The following is a 24,856-nucleotide window of genomic DNA, read 5'->3' as shown; positions in this document are numbered from 1 at the left end:
AATAACACGCTATGAAACTGGACGCTATACTAGTATTAATCGACAAGAGAGATTATGCCAAATATATGATTTAAATACTGTCGAGGATGAGTACCATTTCCTTCTTGTTTTTTCGCTGTACACAGATCTTAGAAGAAAATATTTACCAAATCATTTTTATAGATATCCAAACGTTATTAAATTTATATCATTACTAACAAGTACAAACATTTAAATACTTCAGAATTTATCAATGTTTATATTCCATGCAACATTGCAAAGAAAGAAAAATAATAATATTTGAAAAAATGTACTACGTGGGCGAATATACATGTATGTATGTTTTATGTACTATAGACCTGTGGCCTCTTCAGTACGGAATACAAGGTTGAATCTCCGTTTAAAAATCTCCCTACTCTCCTGAACACTGAATAGGCTAATTAAGCTCGAGCCCGTGTTGGGAAATACGCATCGCATTATGTCGTAAAGTACACGTTAAATCTGTAAATCATCATCATCTGGTTTTTCATTCTCCTGAAGAAGGCGTAAGATTCTACCCGAAACGTCGAGTTCCGCATTTAATATAGAAGTTGACATCCATAAATTTTCATCCTTTAACGTTCACGTAGTTACATCTTCTTGTATTCATGAAGATGAATTGGGATTGGTGAACAAGCATTACTGCTTATATTAACACCGCTCCCATGCAACATATAATACAACATGAAAATGGAGGATTTGACGTCATCGATACTGACCATTGCATAAATATAATATTTTTAAAATGTATAAATATATACAGATTACATGAAATACAACTATTCTCTAAGTAGTCATAAGTTAGAGAGTTACAGTTGTGTGTGTCTCACAAGCCATTGTAGAAATATAAATCAATCGTGAGAAGCTTGTTGAGTAAATTTAATTATTTTCCTGAGAAAATTTAAAGCGTTGTGTCTTGGTTATATAATCGTGGACGGATTCAAGTATTTTCTGGTTTACACAGGGAGTAAGTTCTTTGTTTCCCTTAAGAATGGTATCCAGGTTATAACCGGTAGTGTAAAAATACATATTAAGTCTTATCCGAGTATAGTTACGGCAAGTGAGGAAATAGTGTAGGGCGTTTTCACTCTGATGTCCACAAGAACAACAAGGGCTGTCTATTAAATGTCTGTTATACCACAGCAAAAATAACTTGGTTTCCGCAATGCGGAAACCTGGTGGAAAGTGGACTGAAGCTTAAGTTTCCACCTAGAATCCAGTGAGTTTCCGTTCTTTTACATTGAGTTTCCGCAATAACGGAAACTTACAATTACCCACTTTCTAAGGGTTTCCGCAAGGTTTCCGTTACCCACACTCCAACAGGTTTCCGCAAGGTATCCGTTACCCACACTCCAAGAAGTTTCCGTTGAGTTTCAGTTAACTTTGAATCCATCAGGTTTCCGCAAGGTTTCAGTTATTAAGACTCCAACAAGTTTCCGCAGAGTTTCACTTACCAACAATCCGACATAGTTTCCGCATAGTTTCAGTTACCAACAATCCGACATAGTTTCCGCATAGTTTCAGTTACCAACAATCCGACATAGTTTCCGCATAGTTTCAGTTACCGGTTCCAATTTCAGGTTCACAGGTTTTCATATGCGTTTCAAAGAGCTAAATGTAAACATTCTTCTTTATTCATATCATAAACTCTTGTTGAAAACAATATAAGCAATTTGTTATTAGCATGAAAAGCAGAATATATAATAAGATTCATTGTTTTATTTTCTCAACATGAATATGAATTAGCATTTAAGGCAAATAAAGATCCTACATGTAACTAGTAATATAGCACTAAAAAACAGGGCAAAACATTTTGGCATAACTCAATCCAGTTTAAGAAATCATATAGCATGTATAACAAAGTAGTAATTTTTCATCAGTTAAACTTTCATTCACTTATTTTCTTGAAATAGCATGAAATTTATTTTTAAAATCATGCTAATGGTGAAAAATAACAATAACATACAACTTAACACAATAATAAAACATAGCTGCATCGGACATTTATTTGCACGCCTTGGCATTCAGCCACACACTCTATGTCCCAACTATCGCCAAACATCCACTATGATATACATCATACAATAACACAACATACAGCTTACAATACAAAAATAAAATAAAATAAAAATTACATTATGAAATCGAAAATAAATTCAATTATATTGCAAGAGTTGGTCAGTTAGCCCAATAAGGGGCATCCCTGGGCGGAGATCCCTCCGGTTGGTTGGATGCCTCATCCTCGTCCTCACGTTGGCCATGACGAGAGCAGTGGAGGTGTAGATTCTTTCCAAGTCCAGTGTCGTCGTGTATGCCCTAAGCTTGCTGGACTCCCAGACAAAGGGGACGGGATGCAACTAATTGACGTCATCTTCGTCACTCACGACTGGTGATGTCATGTCTATGGTGAGTGTTGTCGCTACCTTTTTCTTTCGTCTATCTGGCCAATCGATCGATGCAAGTCTGTTTAGGCGTTGTGCAAGTTTCTGAAAATGGCAGGTAATAACGAATTACTAGGTTATTTTGATAAATTACACAAACATCAATCAACAAGAAACTGACAATGCCAAGGATGATTTAAAATGAGTAATCCAAAAGGAAGTTTGAATAAAAGAGAACTAAATTGAACAATCACACTTTGCACTAGTTTTCTCAAAACTCAAATTATGCAAGTCATCACACTTCATTGACCGAATGAAATATCCTATTTTCTAAAGAGGACACACAATCTATACAAAATTTGCTCTGGAGTTACATGCTTCCCAGACCAGAGGTAGTAATACGTTATATATATATCGGAACATTTATTGCATTTTCTATTAGTAATAATGGTACCAGTAATAGATTTTCATCAAATTGCTATATTCAATCTCTTACAGTTCGCATTGAGCCAATTTCTGGTGTCCCCGGCCGTTATGTTGCTGGAATATTGCTAAAAGCGGCGTAAAACCAAACTCAGTCAGTCAGTCGTATTGTTGAAGGCACAAGTATATTCACCCAGTAGTGACTGTATGTTTACACCATTAAGTCTTTGAGGTGTATTTAGAAGTGAATAATACAAGACATGAATATTTACGGATGTCAACGTCTTTATTATGTGAAAACACAATGTTTCGGAGTGAATGCTTACACCTGACGAAGGGTAAGTATTCACTCTGAAACATGTTTTCACATAATAAAGGAGTTGACATCCATAAACCTTGTCTCTACACTATTAATTGGAAATTATTTACTATTTATAATGAAAGTCACTACAGATAGGTCAAAATTACCTTCACATGTTCCTGCTGACCATCCTTGGTCATTCATTATACAGTCTAACGGGTATATCAAATCAAATCAAATCAAATCAAATTAGACATTTGTATAGCGCTACATATCCAGAGTCCTGCTCATGTGCGCTTAGTCGAATGCTCGTTTGAAGAGGATGGTTTTGCGACAAGATCGGAAACTGTTGATATTTTCCGATTTTCTGACATTTTCAGGTAATCAATTCCAGAGTACAGCGTCCGGTCTGCTAAATGATCTGTCTCCGTATGTTGTGGTTCGGACAAATGGAATAGCCTAGCTGACTAGCAATGAAATGCATCACAAATTAAACTTCAGGGAACAAAATATGCAAGAAACATTTTTGTATGTTTGAGATTGGTAGAGGTCGGCTAGAATCAAACTTAGATATTAAACTGCACAAAAGGGCAATTTGAAACTACAATCGCTTGTTCAAATGACTCCCCCTTCGGTTTACTGAAAGAACTCGAGAAAGAAATGATGGATTTTGTTCAAATTTGGTACCAAGGTTTATTGACGAGATTTACCGACACCACTTGAATTTAGTGACCTTGAGGTCATTTTAAAGGTCACAGCGAAGGTGTAACAGTTTTGCACATGCCATGCTTGGTAGCCGCGAACTTAGGAAAGAATTAATAGATTTTGATCCAATTTTATAACAAGGTGTATTGGCGGGAATCCCCCCTACACCAATTGAACAAAATATGCAAAAAACATGTTGCATGTTGGTAAAAGTCAAACTTAGATATTAAACTGCACAAAAAAAGCAATTTTAAACTATAATCGCTTGTTTAAGTGACTCCCCCTTCATGTTTACTGAAAGGGCTTGTTTTGGTGACATTACCCACCCCCTTTCAGTTGACGTCATCATAAGGATATAACTCATCCTAAAGTTTTCACTTATTCCTACATGGTGTCAAGGGTTCAAACTAAATACTGAATGGTCACACAAGTGTCAGCTCTCAATATGTTGTATATCTGGACACAATGTTTTTGAAAATTTAAAATGAGGGTGTCCTAAAAAACAGTCCCCGTCTAAATGTAAATCCAGCAATCCAAATCTTTGAATGTTGATGATGACGGGAAGTCATCCAATACTATGCTGAACATATTTTATATGATACTATCTGAGGGTATAGCATTATCCAAGAGATAGCGCAATAGTGCAGTTGTAAGGCGTCTGCCTATCACGCTGAAGGCCCTGTTTCGAGGAGGCACAGAGGTTCGGTTCCCGAGATGGGCACATTTGCGTAGTATCCTTGGACAAGATACTTAGATCTACACTGTCTCAGTTCACCCAGCTGTAAAATGGGTACCCGTGAGTATGTGCTGGCAATGTGAGTGTTTAGTTCAGTGCGCCTAACAGGCAGCATGGCTGTACAGTCCCCAGGGAGTTGAAAAAGTATCGGAAACTACGATAATGTCCTATGATCGGGGATAGTAATGTACGTAGCGCCGTGAGCAGGCAATGTGCCTGGATGTGAGCGCCATATAAGCGGACTATTACTATTACTAGATACCAAATGGGAGATTGTTTTCCATTTTCTGCAAATTTGCAAGAAACATAATACCCCAATGTTGTGATGACTAATATTACCCACATGAAATTTTGGATATGACTTTGCTAATGATTCCTTCAAAATAAAATGGAAGCTTTTTTTCAAACATTGGACATCGAGAATATAGTTAGTTTGACTACTTTTGCAATGCCCCTCGTAACATACTTAAAAGAAATGAGAACGTCTAAGGAAAAAAGCATTTCGATCTCTGAATACTTCTGAGCTATTTAAATATAAAAAGCAAAGGAATAAAGTAAATAATCTAGAAAAGAATAGCCAAGGGAAACTTTTAATCTATTTTTGATAACTATTTATCACTTCAGTCTACTCAATCAGGTGGTTACTACTATTTCATCGGGACCCACTCTTCTTGTCACTGATGATTCTGGGATACCTTCAGTTTTACAGATTTGGATAAAGCTCAAACATTAAATGAATATTTTGTATCTGTTTCAAATGTTACTGATGGCGGCAAGACTTTGCCACCTGTTAGCCATCGCTGTGTTAACAGTATAACAAATGTCATTGTAACCGAAAAGGAGGTATCTGATAAGACCTTCCCAGCAAACAAATCTAGTGGACCTGATGGCATTAACATGAGAGTGTTAAAACGAATTTGTACATCTATAGCTGAACCTCTTTGTTTGTTGTATAATATATCACTGAGTGACTGTATTTCCTACATTGTGGAACACGGGTAATGTTACTCCTATTTTGAAAGAAGGAAATGCATCCCTCCCAACTAATTACAGACCTATTAGTTTAATACCTATCCTTTGGAAAATCCTTGAAAGAATAATGGTAAAGCATGTGCACGACCATTTCCATGAACATAACATTTTAAGTAAATTCCAGTCAGGTTTTACTGCTAGTCATTCTACTACATCTCAACATAGACATTTATCTAGTTTATGCTCAGTCCTAGATAATCACCACCTTTACTGTATGTTGTTTTGTGATATTTCAAAAGCTTTTTACAGGGCATGGCATAAAGGTTTATTGCACAAATAATAAAACGATGGCGTTCGTGGAAACGTACTTAGTTGATTAACTTACTACCTATCTGGGCCCGGTTGTTCAATACTCGGTTATCTTAACCACCGGTTAACTCCTAACGGCCGGTTAAATCCTTAACCGGCCGTTAGGTAACCGAACCTTAAATATGCGGTGTTCAAACATGGTTAGTCATGCCGTTAGCTAACGTCGCCGTCAAAGTTTAACAGTGTGGTTAACGTCACTGGTTAGCTTCCATATATCCCATAGTTCCGTTTTCTGTTTACTTCCGGTTTACCAAAAATGGAAACGCAAAATGTCGCCTGCACCCCAAGGAAAAAGAGAAGTCGAAATTTCTCTGCTGACGAAGAGAATGTAATCCAGTCAATGGTTGAGGCCAACTCTATAGTTTATCATAGGCATGCGAATGTCGTAGCGTTACGAACGTTTTGAATTGGAACACAAGGTTCCAGCCGTTTGCATAATGTATATTTCAAAGACATATGATCCCAGCTCTGCGTAGGACTTACTTCAATTCCAGCAACAGAAAAGACATTTTATTGAAAAACTATAGCACAGCTATAGATAAAATATGATGAATCCATGAAAATAATATTAATATTAGAAGCATGTTGTCCGTGGATAGAAAATGTATAAATATTACACACAGAGTTACGCTTAGACGGCTACAGTCTTAATGAATCTTTGAATTCCCACAAGACCTATCGCTCACTTTTCACTCCTTAAATTGTCATGACTGTATGGCCAAGTCGTGAAGATGCTATCAATATCATTTATTAATTATTTGCCAAGTCTGTCAAAAATTGTAATGTATGAACGCACATTGCCAAATCCTTTAACATCAAACAATATAGATGTTGTGTAATTAATACCATAGCTTTTATCTGAAATATGCATTCAATACCAATAGAAACGTAATATGTTACTAGCACCTCGTGCAATTAATCAAACTGTAATCGTACTATAGGCCCCAGGGCTAACACTGCTGAATAAAATCGATCTATTATCCGACCTTACTTTTTTGACAAAAATCTCATGAATAATACTGTGCAATATCGTCATTATCTGAACGCCTTCACAGACGCATATTCCGGAAAGATGTCTTGAAAAACATGAAGCTGCGTCTAATTTATAGATGAACATAATTTCCTCGATACTCATTAATCAGATGAACCTTCATTTAGTTCAATTCACAAGTGACTGCAGAAAATGCATAATTCTTGTTAATGACTTCACGGTCGGAAAACGTATTATATTTCATAAGTGCATCATAGAACGCTGTAGTAGATAAACATAATTTCCTCGATACTCATTAATCAGGTGAACCTCCATTTAATGCATAGATAGTTGTTTTCAATGTCTTCAAGGACGGAAAACATGTATTATATTTCATAAGGGTATTGCCGATGTGACGTTAAATATTAACTCACTCACTCACTCATAAGGGTATTATAGAACGCTGCAACGATTCGGCAGAGAAATACTATTGTGCTATTGTATTCCTTCTATGAACCTATCAGTGTATAACATTAGCATTCAGATATTGTTATAAAATAAGTTAAACATTCCAAATATTATCGTGTAATATGACAAGAGATAGTGTTGTGTTCGCTGTGACAAAAAGGTTTCGATATTCAAATATAACATTTAATCAAAGTGACTACGAAGTAGGCCTGCATATCGCTCACAACAGAAATAGATACATGTACATACTATTGCTGAAATGATAATTAAAATCCATCTATGGGAAGGGATGCCAGAGGGACATCGGATAATTACTTGGAGTATAGACTTTCAAAAATAGCATATTAATTAACAATGATATCAGTTTTTAATAAAATCACTAATAATTCTGAAACGTTGCCGATAAGCCTGGAATCGTGTTCAGATGTTTTCATAAATACACTCACACGAACGCCCAAGTGCACTTTGCGCCCTATTGGATAGTGTTTACAAAATCACGTTTCGGGAAGGCCGGTATTGAAACGCCAATTACATCACTTGTATTTCATATTCAGCGGCGACAAATGAATCACTGCATTCTAAGGCTGGGACGGGTACTCGGGTACTCGAATTCGGGTCGGGTACAGCTGGAATCGAGTCCTATATCTAGGAATCGAGTATCCGGAAAGGGAGAGAGCTCTGTAATGACAAGGGCAGACAATAGCTTTTCTTTTTCATTTTTGACGTAACACGCATTTACATCATTGAGTGAGTGAGTTTAGTTTTACGCCGCACTCAGCAATATTCCAGCTAATTGGCGGCGGTCTGTGAATAATCGAGTCTGGACCAGACAATCCAGTGATCAACAACATAAGCATCGATGTGCGCAATTGGGAACCGATGACATATGTCAACCAAGTCAGCGAGTCTGACCACCCGATCCCGTTAGTCGCCTCTTACGACAAGCATGGGTTACTGAAGATCCATATTCTAACCCGGAAATTCACGGGTTTTTACATCATTGGTATTGTCCGATTAATTGAGCATAGTTTTAATGACTGTAATTTATCTGTGCATGAGCAGTGAATAGTTAAGTTACAGTAGCAGCAGGAACAAAACGTTCGTTGTTATAACGAGGAATGTAAGTAATGGTGTTACTCTCTATGTTGGTTAAACAGACGTAAATTAAATAGCTTGAGGTCAGTTTTAATGTCTTATTACCAACTGTTCAAGTTTTCTACAATAATCTCTGTCAAATCGTTTCCATTGTTTCCTACTCGTCCCAGCCCTACTGAATTCCTAATACATTTTAGAATCTAATTACAACTGGTCTTTTTGGCACCAATACCCAGTGTCTAGATAAAGTGAAACGAAAGATATTGTGGATGGAAACAACTGCTGTTCTCGAAAGACAACACCTGTTTGAAATGTAAACAAAGAAAATTTCAGACTTTATACTGTGCAGCATTTTCTCAAATTTTCAGACACCCATTTGCATGGAAAGAGCATAGTAGCAAGAAATAGGAAATTAAAAATGGATACAATACAGGAATGTGATGTAGTTACACGAAACTGTCAAGTTTCTGTGCTGCGTGACGCCATGACTGACGCAAAATCACGCAGAACGACAACGGTAATAATCGGCATTTCTGGCTTCTTCTCTGTCTTAAAATGGGAGTGTATTTGGCAGTTTCTCTGAGGTGAAGGTCGGTAGAATAAGAGTATACACAATCACCATATCCCGCCGATTACACTTTCAGTATCATAATATAATCGTTCGGATATTTTTTCATGAAACTAATTTAATTATCTACATGCAGCCTTGTTCAATATCATATCATACGTGGGTATAGGGTGTACGTGTTATATTCTTTGAAAGTGTTTGTTTGAATAATATTTACAGAAGAAATTCACACATTTAGTGTAGTAAAGCATATATAAACCTTTCCACAAGTGTTAACAGATGAAACGTAGGCATCATGTACTTGTATGACATGTATTTTAGTTCCTATGATGTGCATAGTTACAGTTTCGTATGTAACTCTTCGTCAGAATAATATACACCCTATCCTTTCTTTGCTGAACTGGCATCATGAAAGCAGTGTTAGCCATGAACGCCATTTGCGAGTTATGTTAGCGGCGGTCCTTAGGTGTGTTAACTTAACGTCACGTTAAGAGCCTGTTAAAGTTAACAGAGTTTTGAACAACAAGATAACCCTCTGTTATTAGGTAACAGTCAGTTAAATGTACTTAACGGCTGGTTTAAAGATAACCGAGTTTTGAACAACCGGGCCCTGATAGACGACAGTGTGTCTCTGTTAATGGAACATTATGAAAAACTAAATGTTACTGCAAGGGTTCCCCAAGGATCTGCCCTTGGTTAATTTGTGTTCCTTGTATATATCAATGATTTACCTGGAAATTTACAAAATATCACAATAATGTTGGCCGATGACACATCAATCGGTGTTGCGGGAAAATATGTAAAATCCATAGAAGCAACTCTCAACTATGATTTAGCCCATTTGAATAAATGGGCAGAAAAGTGGTGTGGTGTGTTCTAACGGTTATATCTAGCATACTTTAAGACAGAGGGGGTGGTGGTGGTTCTAACGGTTATATCTCAACTACATGTAGAGGCGGGAGGCCTAACGGGTATGAACAACGATAAAAATGCATTTATGACCCAAATTTTCTAACCTTTTATCAGTCTCTAAAAGGAAGCTGGCAATAGATTTTAATGAGCTTCGTCCTTCAAGCCTGAACACCTTTTAATATGGTTGATTAATCCTTTGTCATTTATCAAAATAAGTAGTGAGGTTGTGCTTTATTGTTATAGATATCTAAAATATATGGACACTATTGGGACGTTGGTAACTGTCATCAGACATTATTTGACGACATTTCTCATGGTTTGAATATAGCCGACTTTATAGAAGATAAATATCAGTTTACAACACAACTGCCTAAATCTTGGTATTTTCGAAACCAGAGAAGGGATATGCCGATATTTAGGTCGTTAACCTAGCATATTGAGGTCACGAATATAATTTTCTATTTATTACCGAAGTCTTTAATTGCGGAAATTACGCGATAATCTACTTTCCAGCAAATGCAGGCTCTTACTTATCGGCGTTTAGGTCGCTACATCCGAGCCTGAGGCGGCAGTGAACGATTTGGCAAAAACGAGTGCCATAATTAAGGTCAAAGTAAATCTTATTTTCAGTTTTTGTAATTAGGTTTTTAAATTCTGTGAGATTACATGACGCTTTGGAATTTGGTAGGGCATTCCATAAATCATTATAATTGTTAATGTTATACATTGGACTTGACTATATATACACTATATATACACGTGGCTGGAGGCGGAATAAGGATTCTTGAATCTTGAATCAAGAACACACCATACAACCATGTTCATTAACCTCTTTATGGTGGCCTTTACAAACACAACTCATCATTCTTGTTTCTCCTGTCAGTATTGAACGTGACCTTTCCACAGCATCTCTGACATTTCGTAAAACACACAAAGATACCTGATGTCAACAAAGCTCAAGAGTTTAACACATATCCATAACAATATCATTAAGAATCATATATCATCTATATTTACAGATGGATCGAACGATGGAGACGTGGATTCCGGCAGGACCATCACTGGATCTAACACCATGTCCTCGCTTAGTGACATTACCATTAAACAGCTCCATTTTCACAGTTGAAGCACGTGCAATTTTTGACAATAAACAGTTTCAATAAAAACAGTCAATAACATGGTTAGATTTTCTTACCTGATGTTGAATGTATAGAATGATGTTGCTGGCCAAAACGACATCGTCATCTGCCACTTATAATTACCCAGAGATGTTAGAATCAGAGGTAACACAATGGCTAAGGTTGGCCAAAAAGGAACTGTTCACAAATCTGTGACGGCAGTTCCAAAACAGTTTAGGATGCTAACTATCCATTGCAAGACATCTTTCAGACACGAAGAAAATATTACGTGTCAACTCTTAATGCTGTTTATTATCTTATGTCATAGTGGAAGTCTTAACGATACAGACGCTGGTGTAACCTTGGATGCCTTCACTCACTTCTTTTTCCTTTTAAGAATCAATGGTGTACACGGGAGAATAAAGTCCCTGAAATAATATCCTATTAATATTTGGGTATTATCGTCTCAGAATGATCACTGTTCCTTGATTGATTTACTGATGTCATAGTTAAAAATTGACAATATGTTCAACAGCTTTGCTCTCTTTCTTACAGACACCAATTCTTTGTGGGTGTGTAAGATACCCACAGCCATTTACCTTGGTGTAAGAGCCTGTTTTTAGCCAGTTGGTATCTCTATCGCACGTTTGTAACCTCATGTTGAATACTTGTCCTAGATGTCCCAACATTTCATTAAAACATGCTTCATACATGTGTACATCAGCATTGAGTCACCAGCTCCATTATTTTGGGCTCAGGGTATGTAGTTCTGATTGATATATATAGCTCTCAAAACCGGCATCCCTCATATCTGGCATGCTCTCAATATCGGCACTAGAATTTGGGTTTCCACTTTTTATTGTATGGATTGTTTTCGTCACGATATGGCTGAGATATTGCCGATGTGACGTTAAATAGTAACTCACTCACTAGAATTTGGTCCCGGCAGAAGCTAGTTTTTTATGATCATTTACACGCCCTCTAATCCGGCATCAGTCTATTCCGTATTTCAGCACAACAATATATATATATATATAAGGGCAAATCCGTCCTTTGGGCGACAGTACTATAAACATATATATCCTTTTTCCTCATTTCTGCGTGTTTTGCGAAACAGTACCACGATTTTCATTATCTGCAAGTGGGACCTGGAGGTCACTGAAGACGTCAGGTTGAACTAAGTAACAACTGTGAGTAAAAAAACAAATTTGGCAAACTGATTTGGAGCTTGCAAAACAATCACTGCATGCAAACTGATGTTGGCCGTGTGTAGCTGCATACACTCATTGACCCAAATGTTGGTATCAACTGTACACAGAAATTTCACAGAGTATGAACTTTCTCGCTCATCCCGGATCGGCGAAAGTTCGAAACATGCACGTCTAAAGTGATGGGGCGAATTGCTCTCGCAAGAGACGGCATCAGAAGGGGCTGACAAATCCATTATTTGTTTACTACAGATGACTACCTTAAATATGTGCTTTAAGATGCTTGATTTTAAGCTGCTGAAAGTTAGCGAATCCTTGTTATGCGAATGGATTGATATTACTTGGAAACAATTTGCTGTTTGTATAAATATTATGAAGTCTTTTTGTGACGTCACATTTTCTCCGCAATGACGAAATTAGACGTCATATATCTTTAACTGGCCAATAAGCCTTTAGAACCACTAACAAGCGCAAGTATCAGTCCCTGAAGTGATACACACGATAAATGTTATTTCATACTTCAGTATTGACGATCCGGCAGCATGATCAACCCATGCTAGTCGAAAGTAGCGACTGAAGTGATGGTCATACTCGCTGACTTGATTGATGCAAGTCATCAGTGCTCATGATGTCGATCATTGGTTGTCTGTTCTAGATTTGTTTATTCACGGACCGCCATCATACAACTGAACTGTTTTCGAGTGCCGCATTAAGCAACAGGCAAACGCACCCATGGTGTAGTGGATAGAGTGTTCAGAGAGCAGACTCAAGCACAATGTGGTTGAATTAGTTATCCATGTTAAACTGTAGCTTGGCATCTCAGTGCGCTGGCATAATAAAACCATTATAAGCCCCAAAAATGTAAAACACACACGCACGCGTACGCGCACACACACACAAACTCACTAACGCACGCAAAGAACAACTCTTTGGGGTTGATATTATTTAATAACACGCATACAATCTCAATGGCACAGAAGCAATGCAATCATAGTACATTGGCTGAAGTGGGGAGCAGTACATACAATCACGTGTTAACAGGCAACCATGTGGTTTGTCAGTTCGTTGTATCAAATCAATGGCAGTTGAATGGAACATAATAAAATACATGAACGGCAACGACCTTAGATTCATACAAGGTCTGACAACCTGAGACAAAACTGACACATGAATACTGAAAATGTAAAAATAGTTCTAACAAAACAAGTCATGGGTAAATCGTGCGACCGATATATTTACACATACGTCATGACATATTTCAGTGTGGGTGCAATGCCGTTATATTCATGAACCTAGTTTGGACTGGCAACGTATAACTGTATACCGGATGGGTTCACTTTGCTAACGAAGTGATCTGTGAGTGACAACTTGCCCACTGCAGCCCCCGTGAACCCTTCCGTCACTGTGTAGCCCGCCTGGTTGGTAAGTCCGACATAGGACAAGGTGGTGTTCACGATAGCTGCACATCCTCCGTCTCCAAGGTTCAGGATAGCGATGGCGAACTTCCCCACTGGTGACAAAGGCCTGGACCAAATTTCAATGTTACCAACCTGGAAACAATCACAAGTACAATTGAGAGACACCACTTCAATGAAAACAAATGTAGAAAAAGGACATATGAATACATATAAATGCATATTCATTAGAACAGACAGTCCAATTGTTTTTAAGGAATGAAACAATTGGACTCAGTCTGTCTTTTTAATGATTTCTCCCACCTGCCAGCTCGACCATTTTGCAGAGAAACAAAAGGACAACAAAACAGAAGTGAGTCTATCCTGATTGAGCCGGTTCCCGTTCAGGCCAAGCGCTTTATATATAGACATTTTTACCTGGGATTTCCGGGTCCCCTGAATCCCCAGCGGATCCTGGTTGATGGCTATGAGGTTCTTGTTAAGGAGGAGTTCCTTCGTCTCCTGTCGAATGTCCTCCAGGTTGTTGGACATGAGGAGCGGGGACGCCATGACAGCCCACATCGCCATCTGCACTCGCTGCTGGTCGTAGCTCAGGCCGAAGTTGCCCAGAATAATCTAACAGTACAAACACTTCCAGATGCAACATGTTTCAAAGTTTGGAGCGCAAAATGTTCCCGATCTTTTGATTTGGCCAAGTAGGCTGTCACATGCCAAAATGTTTATTTTGAAAAATCACATGGCATAAAGGAGGGAAAACGAATGCGATTGTATTTTCTATTTTATGATTATGTGTCTCTTTGCCTCTCTCACAATATTCCTAACATTATAACTAGAGCAAGAGCTTACACCTCATCGACACAACTTCAGAATTATTTTAAGTAAATTCAGCCTGAATGTTGACTAATCATGACGACTTATAAAATTCCAATCAATTATTCACAAGTGTGTATAATATGTGTGTATTATTATTCACAAGTGTGTATAATATGTTAGAAAATCTCAAGCACATATATGTACCATAGGAAGATATGATGTATTTCAATGTTAAGCAGCAAAAACTAGCATGCTCACCATGTCTGGATCGTTGAAGTTGCCGGGACCGGCGAACTTGGTGAAGTTATCTTTGTCGTCCCCGTAGAAGCCGATGATGCTCTTCACGCTGTCCCAAGAATCCTGAATGTCGCCATAATTCCTCCAGATGTTGCAGTTGTCTGCAATTGTCTTGTAGTCAGGCTAGTAAAGCAAACATACGACTGTGTTAACACGGGACAATATTGTGAGCATGTATGAGTTGCCGGTTTGTGCATTTTCTTTGCCCTATGATTTTATTCTTACTCCCATACTTTAACCAACGAGTGACTGAGCTAAGATCGACCCAAACGGCATTAGCTTCGAGCTCGCGTACATGAATCATAAACAAAACTTCGGGCTTGCTGACATAAATCATAAACAAAACTCCACTACATACGTACATCTTTCACGTAGGCAGGCCAGCTGCAGGAGTACAGGATTGGTCTGCCGGTCTTGTTCAAGAAGAACTCCATCAGCGGATACCCTGGAATAATGATCACCATTAATCTACTTACTGAAACAATTGACACTGACACGTCCAGCACAATCACAGTAAACTCCATTCATATTCGACACTATCTGATGTGACCATGAGTCTTTGCTTGAACGAAACATACTCCTGATCGTCGTTTCATCAAGACATAAAGGTCCCAAACACCATTGCTTCCGGTTCTCCACCAAAACGTAACTGACACACCATATAACCAGATTATCTGCCCACAGAAGAGACTACCCCAATTTCCTCGCTCAAGAGTATTTTCACCTGTGTTACATACTATAAGATGTTGTTGAAGAGATTACATTTATCAAGGGGGGACAATTGGAATCGTTGAAGTTGCCCGGGCGATTTGTTTGTATGTTGTTTAACGCCGCACTCAGCAATATTCCAGCTACATGGCTGCAGTCTGTAAATAATCGAGTCTGAACAAGACAATCCAGTGATCAACAGCATGAGCATCGATCTACGGAATTGGGATACGATGACATATGTCAACAGAGTCAGCGAGCCTGACCTCCCCATCCCGTTAGTCGCCGCTTACGACAAGCGGGGTTAACCTTTGCTGAAGACCAATTCTAAGAGGAGGTGACTTGATACCGTGACTTGATAGGGCGACCTACTGCCAGTCTTATAGAGATAAAGCAGCAATTGTCAGTGAGAGCAGTAATAAACATCGTCTCTATACGATCAGAAACACAATAATTTCCACCACACCCTTTTCAACATGACACTGCCCTGAAGCCATTATGTGGAACCAATTTCCATTTAGGCCCTCGCGCTCTCAGTATGTTCTACTTATAATTAGTCAACATGAAATCCCAAAACACAAATACCCGCAGCGTAATCATCAGGGTTGGTGTAACAGCCGTCCAGTTTGAGGGAGTCGATGCCCCAGTCTGCAAAAGTCTCAGCGTCCACGTCCATGTAGAACTTGCTGCCGGGGTAGCCGCCGCATGTCTCGGTTCCGAAGTCGCCGTAGATACCAAGCTTAAGTCCTTTAGAGTGCATCTGGAGAATAGCATTAACTTGAGATGAACACAAAGCATGTGCATGACAGTGTAGTGAAACCCCCTCAATCCCGAGGACGTGTGTGAGTATGTTTTATGCGGCCTTTAGCAATATTCCAGCAATATCACGGCGGGGGACAACAGAAATGGGCTTCACACATTGTACCCATGTGGGGATTCAAACCCGGGTCTTCAGCGTGACGAGCGGACATTTCAACCATTAGGCTACCCACCGCCCCGAGGATGTAAGAATTATAGAGAGATGTTCCTGGGGGCGTGGCTACAGGACCAACGGGGTCCCGATGTCATTAGGAAAGGAAACATCTGCCCAATCGATCGGTAGCCATGGTAGCGACCTGTTGGCATGATAAACAATATGCGTAAACTTCATAGAGGAAGAAAGGTCAGCCGTCTTCACAAGAGCCTTTATCGTGCAAGTTTAGTCTTAGTACTTTAGTTTTAAACAGCTTTAACTACTTTGATGTACAATAACCGTCGTTAGCTTTATAATTCAGTGGCAGAGAAAACTACCGTTACAAGGACACTCCGGGTCCCGTCGGTAAGTAACAGTTTAAGGAAGGGCCCTAAAGTGTACAAAGGAAGAAGGCGGTTCGCGCCAAAGGGAGGTGACTCTAATGCATGTATTTTAACGATTTTAATTCAATAATATTTCTGTTTTTTCATGGCGTGTCATTATGAGAAAGGTAAGAAACGTAAAAGTGAAACACATCTAAGAAGTTTTGCGAAACCCACTGGTTGTTTGTTGTTTAACACCATGTTTAAAACATTTCACGGGGATCACCAAACATTCTTAATCCAATCTGGACCAGATGATGCAGTGATTGACATCATGAGCATCTATCTTCGGAACCGGGATGCGATGACATGCATCAACCACGTCAGCAAGCCTGACCATCCAATCCCGTGAGTTGCCTCTCGCACTATTCATGGTGTTAGGGAAGACAAAATACCATGATGTCTTACATATTTTGCTAGGTCTGCCATTCCACTGGGGAACCTTGCTGGATCCGGAACGATCTTGCCCTCGGCATCTCTGTCCTTCAGAGGCCAGCAGTCGTCGATGTTGACGTATTCATAGCCGACATCTTTGTAGCCGTCACTAACAAGTCTATCAGCCATGCGCTTGAAGAGACTCTCGCTTAAACAGACATTTGTTCAAATTAATCAGAATATGCTCTATCAAGTCACTGGATTATCTGGTCGATCATTTTGATTGTCTAACGAAGAGTACTAGTCGTATTGCGGATGTAAGTCTCAGCGGCGCTAGAAACAAAAAACACAGTTACATTATTATGCAATTTCTGACAGACGCTAGGGTTAGGGCAGGATTTCTGTCTAATTTCTGATATTCAGTGACCAATACCAATGCTGATTGGCCTTTTGTGCTATTAACTTTTGACTGACAGGTTACATCTTGTTACAATGATTTTACCATAATTTAGATCTTAGCATACACAATAAATAAACACGGGGTGATTTCATACGTTATTACTTAATGCATGGTATCGAAATGGTAAATGAGGCAACAAATGCAAATAGCGGTACGTAATGGTATGTGTTTGTTTTTCAATGTCCTGCCAGGCCACATTCCAATATTCCATGTGTACATTGTTTGTTAACATGAAATGCAACCTCGTAAAATCAGGTCTTATTTCTCGCAACCTCTAACCAGGCTTTGTTAATGGCAGCGAGAATTGTGATTTGATTTTCATTTGATTGATATGAAGTGATAAATAAAAGAAGAATGAATACAAGTTCTCTAAATTTGACGGCCTCACAACTAACCAAGAATAAGTAACCTAAAGCTACATATACTGCGTTTTACGTAGGTCCATACAACTTAGACAAAAGGGTGTTTGATTGTACTTTCTAAAGTTTTAACCTATTCAAATGTATTTATGTAAGATGGCTGGATGTATTTTCAAGTGCAGAAACGAAAAAAACAATTGACCAAATATGAAGCCCACCTGATTGAAACCGTGTCATATACCAAGTAATTTAGCTCACCTGATACAGTTGTCAGGTTGTTGCACACAATCAGTAATGCAGACTCAAGCACAATGTGGTTGAATTAGTTATCCATGTTAAACTGTAGCTTGGCATCTCAGTGCGCCGGCATAATAAAACCATTATAAGCCCCAAAAATGTAAAACACACACGCACGCGCACACACACACAAACTCACTAACGCACGCAAAGAACAACTCTTTGGGGTTGATATTATTTAATAACACGCATACAATCTCAATGGCACAGAAGCAATGCAATCATAGTACATTGGCTGAAGTGGGGAGCAGTACATACAATCACGTGTTAACAGGCAACCATGTGGTTTGTCAGTTCGTTGTATCAAATCAATGGCAGTTGAATGGAACATAATAATATACATGAACGGCAACGACCTTAGATTCATACAAGGTCTGACAACCTGAGACAAAACTGACACATGAATACTGAAAATGTAAAAATAGTTCTAACAAAACAAGTCATGGGTAAATCGTGCGACCGCCATATTTACACATACGTCATGACATATTTCAGCGTGGGTGCAATGCTGTTATAGTCATGAACCTAGTTTGGACTAGCAACGTATAACTGTATACCGGATGGGTTCACTTTGCTAACGAAGTGATCTGTGAGTGAGAACTTGCCCACTGCAGCCCCCGTGAACCCTTCCGTCACTGTGTAGCCCGCCTGGTTGGTAAGTCCGACATAGGACAAGGTGGTGTTCACGATAGCTGCACATCCTCCGTCTCCAAGGTTCAGGATAGCGATGGCGAACTTCCCCACTGGTGACAAAGGCCTGGACCAAATTTCAATGTTACCAACCTGGAAACAATCACAAGTACAATTGAGAGACACCACTTCAATGAAAACAAATGTGCAAAAAGGACACATATATTGAATATATATAAATGCATATTCATTAGAACAGACAGTCCAATTGTTTTTAAGGAATGAAACAATTGGACTCAGTCTGTCTTTTTAATGATTTCTCCCACCTGCCAGCACGACCATTTTGCAGAGAAACAAAAGGACAACAAAACAGAAGTGAGTCTATCCTGATTGAGCCGGTTCCCGTTCAGGCCAAGCGCTTTATATATAGACATTTTTACCTGGGATTTCCGGGTCCCCTGAATCCCCAGCGGATCCTGGTTGATGGCTATGAGGTTCTTGTTAAGGAGGAGTTCCTTCGTCTCCTGTCGAATGTCCTCCAGGTTGTTGGACATGAGGAGCGGGGACGCCATGACAGCCCACATCGCCATCTGCACTCGCTGCTGGTCGTAGCTCAGGCCGAAGTTGCCCAGAATAATCTAACAGTACAAACACTTCCAGATGCAACATGTTTCAAAGTTTGGAGCGCAAAATGTTCCCGATCTTTTGATTTGGCCAAGTAGGCTGTCACATGCCAAAATGTTTATTTTGAAAAATCACATGGCATAAAGGAGGGAAAACGAATGCGATTGTATTTTCTATTTTATGATTATGTCTCTTTGCCTCTCTCACAATATTCCTAACATTATAACTAGAGCAAGAGCTTACACCTCATCGACACAACTTCAGAATTATTTTAAGTAAATTCAGCCTGAATGTTGACTAATCATGACGACTTATAAAATTCCAATCAATTATTCACAAGTGTGTATAATATGTGTGTATTATTATTCACAAGTGTGTATAATATGTTAGAAAATCTCAAGCACATATATGTACCATAGGAAGATATGATGTATTTCAATGTTAAGCAGCAAAAACTAGCATGCTCACCATGTCTGGATCGTTGAAGTTGCCGGGACCGGCGAACTTGGTGAAGTTATCTTTGTCGTCCCCGTAGAAGCCGATGATGCTCTTCACGCTGTCCCAAGAATCCTGAATGTCGCCATAATTCCTCCAGATGTTGCAGTTGTCTGCAATTGTCTTGTAGTCAGGCTAGTAAAGCAAACATACGACTGTGTTAACACGGGACAATATTGTGAGCATGTATGAGTTGCCGGTTTGTGCATTTTCTTTGCCCTATGATTTTATTCTTACTCCCATACTTTAACCAACGAGTGACTGAGCTAAGATCGACCCAAACGGCATTAGCTTCGAGCTTCGCGTACATGAATCATAAACAAAACTTCGGGCTTGCTGACATAAATCATAAACAAAACTCCACTACATACGTACATCTTTCACGTAGGCAGGCCAGCTGCAGGAGTACAGGATTGGTCTGCCGGTCTTGTTCAAGAAGAACTCCATCAGCGGATACCCTGGAATAATGATCACCATTAATCTACTTACTGAAACAATTGACACTGACACGTCCAGCACAATCACAGTAAACTCCATTCATATTCGACACTATCTGATGTGACCATGAGTCTTTGCTTGAACGAAACATACCCTGATCGTCGTTTCATCAAGACATAAAGGTCCCAAACACCATTGCTTCCGGTTCTCCACCAAAACGTAACTGACACACCATATAACCAGATTATCTGCCCACAGAAGAGACTACCCCAATTTCCTCGCTCAAGAGTATTTTCACCTGTGTTACATACTATAAGATGTTGTTGAAGAGATTACATTTATCAAGGGGGGACAATTGGAATCGTTGAAGTTGCCCGGGCGATTTGTTTGTATGTTGTTTAACGCCGCACTCAGCAATATTCCAGCTACATGGCTGCAGTCTGTAAATAATCGAGTCTGAACAAGACAATCCAGTGATCAACAGCATGAGCATCGATCTACGGAATTGGGATACGATGACATATGTCAACCAGGTCAGCGAGCCTGACCACCCGATCCCGTTAGTCGCCGCTTACGACAAGCATGGTTAACCGTTGCTGAAGACCAATTCTAAGAGGAGGTGACTTGATACCGTGACTTGATAGGGCGACCTACTGCCAGTCTTATAGAGATAAAGCAGCAATTGTCAGTGAGAGCAGTAATAAACATCGTCTCTATACGATCAGAAACACAATAATTTCCACCACACCCTTTTCAACATGACACTGCCCTGAAGCCATTATGTGGAACCAATTTCCATTTAGGCCCTCGCGCTCTCAGTATGTTCTACTTATAATTAGTCAACATGAAATCCCAAAACACAAATACCCGCAGCGTAATCATCAGGGTTGGTGTAACAGCCGTCCAGTTTGAGGGAGTCGATGCCCCAGTCTGCAAAAGTCTCAGCGTCCACGTCCATGTAGAACTTGCTGCCGGGGTAGCCGCCGCATGTCTCGGTTCCGAAGTCGCCGTAGATACCAAGCTTAAGTCCTTTAGAGTGCATCTGGAGAATAGCATTAACTTGAGATGAACACAAAGCATGTGCATGACAGTGTAGTGAAACCCCCTCAATCCCGAGGACGTGTGTGAGTATGTTTTATGCGGCCTTTAGCAATATTCCAGCAATATCACGGCGGGGGACAACAGAAATGGGCTTCACACATTGTACCCATGTGGGGATTCAAACCCGGGTCTTCAGCGTGACGAGCGGACATTTCAACCATTAGGCTACCCACCGCCCCGAGGATGTAAGAATTATAGAGAGATGTTCCTGGGGGCGTGGCTACAGGACCAACGGGGTCCCGATGTCATTAGGAAAGGAAACATCTGCCCAATCGATCGGTAGCCATGGTAGCGACCTGTTGGCATGATAAACAATATGCGTAAACTTCATAGAGGAAGAAAGGTCAGCCGTCTTCACAAGAGCCTTTATCGTGCAAGTTTAGTCTTAGTACTTTAGTTTTTAAACAGCTTTAACTACTTTGATGTACAATAACCGTCGTTAGCTTTATAATTCAGTGGCAGAGAAAACTACCGTTACAAGGGCACTCCAGGTCCCGTCGGTAAGTAACAGTTTAAGGAAGGGCCCTAAAGTGTACAAGGAAGAAGGCGGTTCGCGCCAAAGGGAGGTGACTCTAATGCATGTATTTTAACGATTTTAATTCAATAATATTTCTGTTATTTCATGGCGTGTCATTATGAGAAAGGTAAGAAACGTAAAAGTGAAACACATCTTAGAAGTTTTGCGAAACCCACTGGTTGTTTGTTGTTTAACACCATGTTCAAAACATTTCACGGGGATCACCAAACATTCTTAATCCAATCTGGACCAGATGATGCAGTGATTGACATCATGAGCATCTATCTTCGGAACCGGGATGCGATGACATGCATCAACCACGTCAGCAAGCCTGACCATCCAATCCCGTGAGTCGCCTCTCGCACTATTCAGGGTGTTAGGGAAGACAAAATACCATGATGTCTTACATATTTTGCTAGGTCTGCCATTCCACTGGGGAACCTTGCTGGATCCGGAACGATCTTGCCCTCGGCATCTCTGTCCTTCAGAGGCCAGCAGTCGTCGATGTTGACGTATTCATAGCCGACATCTTTGTAGCCGTCACTAACAAGTCTATCAGCCATGCGCTTGAAGAGACTCTCGCTTAAACAGACATTTGTTCAAATTAATCAGAATATGCTCTATCAAGTCACTGGATTATCTGGTCGATCATTTTGATTGTCTAACGAAGAGTACTAGTCGTATTGCGGATGTAAGTCTCAGCGGCGCTAGAAACAAAAACACAGTTACCTTATTATGCAATTTCTGACAGACGCTAGGGTTAGGGCAGGATTTCTGTCTAATTTCTGATATTCAGTGACCAATACCAATGCTGATTGGCCTTTTGTGCTATTAACTTTTGACTGACAGGTTACATCTTGTTACAATGATTTTACCATAATTTAGATTTAGATCACAATAAACAAACACGGGGTGATTTCATACGTTATTACTTAATGTATGGTATAGAAATGGTAAATGAGGCAACAAATGCAAATGGCGGTACGTAATGGTATGTGTTTGTTTTGCAATGCACTGCCACGCCACATTCCAATATTCCATGTAGCCTACATTTGTTTTTGTTAACATGAAATGCAACCTCGTAAAATCAGGTCTTATTTCCCGCAACCTCTAACCAGGCTTTGTTTAATGGCAGCGAGAATTATGATTTGATTTTCATTTGATTGATATGAAGTGATAAATAAATGAAGAATGAATACAAGTTCTCTAAATTTGACGGCCTCACAACTAACCAAGAATAAGTAACCTAAAGCTACATATACTGCGTTTTACGTAGGTCCATACAACTTAGACAAAAGGGTGTTTGATTGTACTTTCTAAAGTTTTAACCTATTCAAATGTATTTATGTAAGATGGCTGGATGTATTTTCAAGTGCAGAAATGAAAAAAAAATTGACCAAATATGAAGCTCACCTGATTGAAACCGTGTCATATACCAAGTAATTTAGCTCACCTGATACAGTTGTCAGGTTGTTGCACACAATCAGTAATACACCGGTAACGTTGCCATGACATCCACCCCATCGGTGGCGTCCTTGCGAGGCCGTTGTTGACAGCGTTCACATGAGCACCCAGACATGTCAGCGCGACGAAGAGTACGGCATACATCCTGCAACTGTTAGTGGTCAATAGGTATCTTGAGCTTTATGCACACACTTACAAATGGAAAAATGAAGGTGAAACCCCCACCAGAAACCCAGTGTCTGTTTGTGTTTACGTATATTATATATCTGTGTAGACGTGAGAAAGAGACAGGCGGACAGACAGACAGAGACTGACAGACAGAATTTATCAAGTGTTAGTTTGAAACAGAGAAGTGTGGATAGACCATGACAAGAATATGATAGAGTTAACTCCCTTAGATCGGTAGTCATGCAGGTTTGAGTTTCCACCCAGTATATTTATCTTTCTTTAGTGCCATGATGCTGTGTGGTCTTGTTGCTTTGTTTAACAATGAAGACATGGTCCACTTAATTATTATCTGATCTACAACTGTCGGAATCAAACTGGCAACGGACAACATAAAACGAATTATATGACTCTATTATTGACTTTGACACAACACCACGTTATCACATACATTTTAATGTTTTAACTTATATTCATCCGCCGTCAACATTTTAAAAATAGACGGGTTGTCGTGCGTGTAAGAATTAATGGGTCATGAAGAAGTCGTCAGCAAAGATTTGCTTCACCCTTGAACCGCTAACCTTTGACCTCGCATCATGTGACATCAGATCGCAACTGCCGGTATTTGTACTATTAATAACATGCACCAAGGCAGTATCACATGACTTGCGTAACAATGAAAAGGTAATCTCGTAGACGTTGACAGTCACCAATAGTACATATCGTGTAATTGCAGACTGATAAAATTGTCGTAACCAAGGGATATGTGACAATGATCGATCGATCAAACTATATTTCCTGATTCGACCTGCATACTGAATGAACACACGCTGAACCTGACAGTATTCATAATAACATTGTGTCATTTAAACGAACACTGGTTATGGATAAGATTCTGCAGTTAAAATTCGACCTACCGTCGTTCTTTGCGATGAGCTTGGAGGCGTGCTTCTTCGTACCTTTCTGCAAGTCGCCCGTCAAAACAGGTCACGTGTGTGAGCAGGTCACATGACACGTATTGTCACTCAAAACCGATAATGCGTTCTACCGTCCTGCAGTATGGCAAATTTTGTTTTAATTGTTAACCTGATAGTAGTAGTAGTAGTAGTAGTAGTAGTA

General features: G+C 39.6%; 2 protein-coding genes across 2 annotated transcripts; both read right to left on the bottom strand.

The window, feature by feature from the left end:
* Positions 1-13,172: 13,172 nt before the first annotated feature.
* Positions 13,173-18,769, bottom strand: LOC124283138 (alpha-N-acetylgalactosaminidase-like). Its single transcript, XM_046719167.1, has 8 exons — positions 18,736-18,769; positions 18,265-18,307; positions 17,221-17,395; positions 16,063-16,237; positions 15,132-15,214; positions 14,731-14,892; positions 14,077-14,274; positions 13,173-13,794 (listed from the first exon to the last, which is right to left on the bottom strand). The coding sequence occupies exons 1-8, from the start codon at positions 18,767-18,769 to the stop codon at positions 13,537-13,539; spliced, it is 1,128 nt and encodes a 375-aa protein (XP_046575123.1). The 3' UTR covers positions 13,173-13,536.
* LOC124283108 (alpha-N-acetylgalactosaminidase-like) lies at positions 18,465-24,763 on the bottom strand. The gene is made up of 8 exons (XM_046719135.1): positions 24,655-24,763; positions 23,562-23,723; positions 22,516-22,690; positions 21,358-21,532; positions 20,428-20,510; positions 20,026-20,187; positions 19,374-19,571; positions 18,465-19,086 (listed from the first exon to the last, which is right to left on the bottom strand). The coding sequence occupies exons 2-8, from the start codon at positions 23,714-23,716 to the stop codon at positions 18,829-18,831; spliced, it is 1,206 nt and encodes a 401-aa protein (XP_046575091.1). The 5' UTR covers positions 23,717-23,723; positions 24,655-24,763; the 3' UTR covers positions 18,465-18,828.
* Between the last annotated feature and the right edge of the window lie 93 nt (positions 24,764-24,856).

This window comes from Haliotis rubra, unplaced genomic scaffold (genome assembly GCF_003918875.1).
Source record: "Haliotis rubra isolate DU_JTF1 unplaced genomic scaffold, ASM391887v1 Scf31, whole genome shotgun sequence".
In the NCBI taxonomy this organism is placed as follows: Eukaryota; Metazoa; Mollusca; class Gastropoda; order Lepetellida; family Haliotidae; genus Haliotis; species Haliotis rubra.
Note: the sequence above shows the minus strand (reverse complement) of the source record. Positions and strands in the feature narration are given on the sequence as shown.

Coding starts and splice junctions, on each gene's coding strand:
- LOC124283138 (XM_046719167.1), bottom strand. CDS start 18,769: ATGGCGGTCGCACGATTTACCCATGACTTGTTTT. Junction 18,308..18,735: donor ATTTACCCATGACTTGTTTT/GTTAGAACTATT, acceptor ATTGTGCTTGAG/TCTGCATTACTGATTGTGTG. Junction 13,795..14,076: donor AGGGGACCCGGAAATCCCAG/GTAAAAATGTCT, acceptor GATTGTTTCCAG/GTTGGTAACATTGAAATTTG.
- LOC124283108 (XM_046719135.1), bottom strand. CDS start 23,716: ATGTATGCCGTACTCTTCGTCGCGCTGACATGTCTGGGTGCTCATGTG. Junction 21,533..22,515: donor TGGCAGACCTAGCAAAATAT/GTAAGACATCAT, acceptor GCTATTCTCCAG/ATGCACTCTAAAGGACTTAA. Junction 20,188..20,427: donor GGCCTGCCTACGTGAAAGAT/GTACGTATGTAG, acceptor TTGCTTTACTAG/CCTGACTACAAGACAATTGC.